At 45.6% G+C, this 6,507-nt stretch overlaps 1 protein-coding gene across 1 annotated transcript; it reads left to right on the top strand.

Annotated features, from left to right (window-relative positions):
* The first annotated feature begins 515 nt into the window (after window positions 1-515).
* tent5aa (terminal nucleotidyltransferase 5Aa) lies at window positions 516-6,133 on the top strand. The gene is made up of 2 exons (XM_014998000.2): window positions 516-2,078; window positions 2,841-6,133. The coding sequence occupies exons 1-2, from the start codon at window positions 1,641-1,643 to the stop codon at window positions 3,618-3,620; spliced, it is 1,218 nt and encodes a 405-aa protein (XP_014853486.2). The 5' UTR covers window positions 516-1,640; the 3' UTR covers window positions 3,621-6,133.
* Window positions 6,134-6,507: the final 374 nt, after the last annotated feature.

Genomic DNA, 6,507 nt, shown 5'->3' with positions numbered 1-6,507 from the left:
ATTTCCAAAGTGAAACAAACTGAATTGAATGGAACAATGGCTTTCCATAGATCACTGCTGCTGATGTCTGTAGTTGACTGTATTTATACTTATTGGGGATCTTTTAATCAAATATACTTGAACAGAAGCTGCTACTTCCCATATGGGTTCCATTTTTGGCTTAATAAATACTGACAGAGTAGATTATATCGTCTGTTTTCTTTTTGCTCTTGGGGAAAATATCATTTTAGGACCTGGTAAGCCACATCAACTTTAATATGCTGTGACCCTGTCATGAAAATGATGTATTTACTTTTTTCTATGTGACTGTATATCTGTCATTATGGCTCTTACAGAATCTCTAGGGTTGCATTTCATTAATTCAAGACCAAAACAAGCCTACAGGGGGCGACATAAGGACACGACATGAACTGTAGAAAAGGCAACAGACGATTGGGAGATTAGAAAAGGCTCTAATATTTAGAGTCGTGATTATTTTCTTCAATATTTTATCAGCTCGAAAGACTTCTTTTTTTTAAACAATAATGACCCTGGAAATCATAGGCGATATCCTACTTTGATAGTGAATTTTATTGAATTATTTTTGCATTAACGCCACTGTAACGCGCTCTCCTTATGAAAGCGCGCTTCGACGTACTAATAAAACGCATTAAAGGGCTGCAGCTGCTCGTTAGGTTGTTATAATGTGGAGCCGCGGGCTCACAGAGGGGCGGGCTGAGACGCTGCTGATATCCTCAGACTTTCAGACCCCAGCTCTTCCAGAGCGCTGCTGCGCGTCGAGTGGGACTGGTAACGGCGAACTCTCTCCCCCCAACAAAAGTGGGGGCGAAAAATAAAAAAAAAAGTTAAACCGAAAAAAGTCAAGAAGAAAGCAGCAGCCGGAGCGCACACGAGCTGTATTAAAGGGATCATTTCCTGGCAGCGGGGGTGTGCGGAGAGAGACATTAAAATGATGCATGAGCCGTGCGTAAAAATCCAAAAGATTCCTCTTAGGGGCTGACCGTTGGACGGAAGAGGACTGGGCCAAAAAAAAAAAGAAAAAAAAAAAGCGCAACGCGGAGAGAAGCTTTATTCATGCAAATTCGTGAAATCATAGGCGTGCCTTCGGGCGATGGAGTCACAGCCGGAAAGGCAAAGCCCCCCCAGTTGGATCATCCCCGACCTTCAAAGACTGTGAAGCGCGACACGCGGACGCATTGACGGCCACACCGGGGCAAATGTCCTAAAAGCAAGAGGTCGCTTTCTTTCTTCTTCGTGTTTTCCGTTGACTTGACTGGCTGCTGTTCTCCCAGAAGTCCGTGCAGCGGTTCTTCTCTCTCAACTGGATCACTACTGAAAACTTGCCGCAGCAGTCATCAGTATCAACAGTTGGTTCTTAATATATATATATTTTTTAAATTTTTTTTTTTTTTTTTCCCCATATAGTCATAGATGTTTACACTCACTCGCGGAACATTCTAAGAAGCCCCGATGCAGTTTATATTACCAGCATCTTTATTTGCACGTTTTATCGCCTAAAGACTAAAAAAAAAAAAAAAAAAAAACAATTCTTGAGAAAACTTTTTCATTTTTTTTCTCTCTCTTTCTACCAAATCGTTGAGGATTTTGTTTTTCCACCAGCCTCCACACCCACCACCACCATGTCCGAGGACGACAGCAGCTCCTGCTGCTCCAACCCCGGCGGCGGGGTGTGCGACGCGGACGCCAGCAGCGTCAGCGTCCTCAGCTGGGAGCAAGTGCAGCGGCTGGACGCCATCCTCACGGAGACCATCCCGATCCACGGCCGGGGGAACTTCCCCACGCTGGAGATGCAGCCGCGGCAGATCGTCAAGGTGGTGCGGAGCCGGATGGAGGAGAAGCAGATCCACGTGCGGGACGTCCGGCTGAACGGCTCCGCGGCCAGCCACGTCCTGCACGAGGGCAGCGGGCTGGGCTACAAGGACCTGGACCTCATATTCTGCGCAGACATGAAGGGCGAGAGCGAGTTCCAGACTGTAAAAGACATCGTTTTGGATTGCCTCCTGGATTTTTTACCCGACTGTGTGAACAAAGAGAAAATAACCCCGTTGACTCTGAAGGTATACTCGCTACTTTATCTGCTGCCTGCTTTTAGAAGATGCTGCACACTGACAATAAGAACACGTATAGGTTAGAGAAATGTCGATTTCTCCGGCAAGAATTTTACAAAACACCGTTTAAAAAAAAAGTGCTGAGGCAAAGACGCTATTCTGCATTGTTTTTATTTGTCATCATTAAAGGCTTAAGAAGGAGTTGACTGGCCGCCTCAAACATTTTTGCCTTTTAATATGTGTTTGCTCATACATATTTGAAAGAGGAATCTTGCTTAAGACAAAAGAGAGAGAGAAAAGACAAATAACACAAAAACAACCTCACACCGGTTGCCCTATGTCACGAAAACAATCTGTGAAAGTTGGTTTTTAGGAGGTAGAGTTTGTCTTGTCTGAGTATTGGTTTGGACCAAACAGCAAAATATAGTTTGAAAAAAGTGCTTTTCTATTGGTTTATAAGATATTAGGATTGATTTCACAGAGGCTATTGGCTTTAAAGTGCAGTTAGTGGTTTTAAGTGAAAGTAAAACAAAGGGGGTTAAGAGGATAGAGATAAACCAATTTAGAAGGGATCTCCCTCTTAGCCTTTCTAGACTGTAATGTCTTTGAAAGGTTTTTAATTCAGTAAAAAACATGTCATAGTTACATGTCTAACATTAAAATACTACTTACTGTTACATAATTAAAACTCAAACGTGCTCATCTTGTAGATTTTTCATTGCTTAAGTGTTAATGTCACCTCTCTCAATCCCCTTCCTCTCTCAACCACAGGAAGCCTACGTGCAAAAGATGGTGAAGGTGAACAACGACTCGGACCGCTGGAGCCTCATCTCTCTCTCCAACAACCGGGGGAAGAACGTGGAGCTGAAGTTCGTGGATTCCCTCCGGCGGCAGTTTGAGTTCAGCGTGGACTCCTTCCAGATCAAACTGGACTCCTTGCTTCTGTTCTACGAGTGCTCTGAAAACCCCATGTCCGAGACCTTCCACCCCACCATCGTGGGCGAGAGTGTCTACGGCGACTTCGGCGAGGCCCTGGACCACCTGCGCCACAAGATCATCTGCACCAGGAACCCGGAGGAGATCCGAGGCGGGGGCCTCCTCAAGTACTGTCACCTGCTGGTGAGGGGTTTCCGGCCAGCGTCGGAGTCCGAGATGAAGTCCCTGCAGCGCTACATGTGCTCTCGCTTCTTCATCGACTTCCCCGACATTGGAGAGCAGCAGCGCAAGCTGGAGTCCTACCTTCAGAACCACTTTGTAGGACTGGAGGACCGCAAGTACGACTACCTGATGACCCTCCACGGAGTGGTCAACGAGAGCACCGTGTGCCTGATGGGACATGAGAGGAGGCAGACCCTCGGGCTCATAGCCATGCTGGCGGTGCGAGTCCTCGCAGAGCAGAACGTCATCCCGAACGTGGCTAATGTGACGTGTTACTACCAGCCTGCTCCTTATGTGGCTGACGGTAACTTCAGTAACTACTACATAGCGCAGGTGCAGCCGGTGTTTGCCTGCCAGCAGCCTGCGTACTCCACATGGCTGCCCTGTAACTGAGTCGACCCAAAGGGAAAGGAGGAGGGCAAGAGTCTGATTTCTTTAAACAGGAGTGAGCGCAACCATTATGGCCTCAGATCTGTCAGGCGTGTTTGACGGCTGACAGAAGAGAGTCTGCTGTTTTAATGTTTTGCATCAAAGCTTCTGTTTTAGTTCATACATAAAGTATGAATGATACATCCAGAACAGCTGCCGCGTTTTCAGCGTGAATATTACACATTTGTTTTCAAACACCGACCTCACCTCGTCCCACCGAGGCCAAACGGGGGCGTGGGGGTGGGGTGGGGGGCTGGAAGAGAGGAGGTGTTTGTAAGCAGCTAATTTTGGGTATATTGAAAGCGACGGCTGAATGCAAATTTGTGCCTAGCCTCGAAGCGAGCAGCAGAACTGTCACAGAGACTGATCGAATCTGTCACAAACCAATTAGGCTGCCGACCGAACAGCTGCATTGCCGTCCTCGAGCTGACAGCTAACTCCAGCAAAGCTTTTATGGGTGGTCTGCTCAGTGCAAATTAACACTCACACACACACGCACAGACATTCAGGATGAAATCAGAAGTGTGTGTGTGTGCGTGTGTGTGCAAGGCTCCTGACCAAGTACTCGGCATCCCTGAACCGAAGCCAGTTTCCTCTTGACTGGTCACCTATGTCCACCTTGCACCTTTGCAACCAAAGAATCTTTTTGGACCACTTCTGACATTGCAACCCAATTTTGACCTGGGAAAACTGAACACAAATATGAAACTATTGTCATACCGGTTTGTATATGTGAACATGTATTAGTTTCTAAGTGCCTCTTGCCTCTGAGCGGACAAGGAAAACAGTGAGCAGGCAATGTGACCCCGCTCTGGTAACACCCCCATATGCTTCTGAATGTATTTGTGATGTCACACACAGTCAGTGTTGAAATGGAAAAAAAAAGGGCACCATGCTTTGGTGCTGGAATTTTCATTAAAGTAGCAGCCAAGTGTGTGATTGAAAGGTATTTTTGCAATGTTTACATTCTTCAGATTCAAAAACATTATCCTCAGCAAACGATATCCTATCCGAGTACTGTTGTGGCAGTTAGGAGAAAGGTCAGATCATCAGCAACGACAACCAAACAACTCCCAACTGGTATTTATCTTCTGTGTATGTTGTACAGCGGTGCTTCTCTTTTCTCCCCTTGTCCGAGAAAAAGCAGATCAAAAGCAAGAGAGGAGAGGGTCCGAGGGAGGTCCTGCTGTGTGTGGTCGCTGGGCTTCATCCCATAATAGCAGGATATTTCCAGAGACACCTCAGATCAAGAGATTCTGTTTGCTGTAACACCCTCACAGGGAATTCCTCAGCTGCTGCCGAAGAGCTCAAAAACTCAGCCAGGGTTGGGGGTTGGGGGGCCCGCCAGGTTCAGGGTTCAGTGTTCAGTGTTCAGTGCCAGACACCTTTAGCCGCACCCCTAAAGTTTAACAATGTGCTGATGGGAGTGCTGAGCCGATTGAAGACGGAGGGGGAGAACCGGAGGAGAGACAGGAAGCAAAGAAGGGGAAGAGTGATCAGTCTGGAGAGATGGGTGCAGCTGGTGATGGGGTTTTATCTATTTAGGGCTAGTGCGCTTTGCCGTAGCGAACGTGTTACACTCACGCTTATATTTCAACTTGTAGCAGCTTGCAACCTTTATGGCGAAAACAAAAATGGTCTATTTTCAACACTTGCTCTGTTTCAATGAATGTTAATTAAGAAAGAGAGAGAGAGCGAGAGAGCAAGAAAGAAACGAGTGTGGAGACAGAAATCCACATACCAGCCACAGGAGATTTCAAGTTGCAACCTGTGTTTCTTAGGTTGCCTTATTTGGTGTTCATCAGTGTTCTTTTTGGTGTTCATTTCTTGTTCATTTTGACAAAACCTGTATACATCTCTATGTATATATCTATTTTTAGATATATGTCTATAAGTAGAGAGTGGGGAGAGAGACAATTATTCACTTCACCTTAAAACATAAACTGCACTGCGGCTTTTTGAAATGGCAGGTAGAATGTGAAAACTTAGGGTTAGCCATAGAGCCGCAGGTTTCCCCACCAACGCATCACTTTTACGTTGTCTCTGAAAACACACTTTAGTCTTCAATGCTCATGTTGGTAGATTGTAAAGGTGATGTTCGTCGATCTGCACTTAATGAAGTCCTGACAGCTAATTAGCTAGCTAGCTCCAGTCTGCCTGTCACCTCTTGTGTTAGAGATCGTGGGTCTCAAGTTTCTGTTTCGGATTTTTCGCAGACTTTTACAAAAACTACACATTTGGAAAAAATTATTGTCTTGTATGTATATTTTTTATGATTGTACTTCTTATAAATGTATCAGACACTGCAGATGTTGCGGTGCTTTTGAATCTGTGATCAGGCTTCAAAAGGATATGTTCTCAATAGATGTTTCTTTTTTTTTTTTGCTATGTTATGTCGTGTTCAGTTGGTTAAAAAAACAACAAAAAAAACTAAAGATGTTTTATTCAATAAAAAAAGAAATAATATGAAAACCAGATTCATAACGGCTTCCATGACTCATCTGTTTGAATCTGAACCCGTTGGGTTCAGACGTTCGCCAACGCGCAATGATGTTCAGGTGGGTTCTCTCAAATCCACACAGTGGCCCTCTGGGTCCAGAAGGCCCAGCCAGAATACAGTCCAGAACTGGCCACACTGAAAGCCAGAAAAAGCTGTTGTTGAATGTGGAGGGATTTACATGGACCCCAAAAAAAGAGTAGAGCTCATCAAATTCTCTTTTAACAGCCACTCAGGCAGCATCCACCAACAGCAAATCAGCGGTCTGACCAGCGATCAGCACTAAGGCCCGTTGCGTGGCCCGGTCCAACTGGATCCCTGGCTGGCTGAAATAAAACTGTCAGTCACTCAAGT

The sequence above is a fragment of the Poecilia mexicana genome, unplaced genomic scaffold, assembly GCF_051168715.1.
Source record: "Poecilia mexicana isolate PSO_F unplaced genomic scaffold, ASM5116871v1 scaffold_16, whole genome shotgun sequence".
NCBI lineage: Eukaryota > Metazoa > Chordata > Actinopteri > Cyprinodontiformes > Poeciliidae > Poecilia > Poecilia mexicana.
This window is presented reverse-complemented; position numbering and strand designations above follow the sequence as displayed.

What these genes read in the sequence shown, in the direction of transcription:
- tent5aa (XM_014998000.2), top strand. Translation starts at nt 1,641, where the DNA reads ATGTCCGAGGACGACAGCAGCTCCTGCTGCTCCAACCCCGGCGGCGGG. An exon ending in TAACCCCGTTGACTCTGAAG is followed by an intron (nt 2,079 to 2,840) that starts GTATACTCGCTA and finishes TCTCAACCACAG; the next exon opens with GAAGCCTACGTGCAAAAGAT.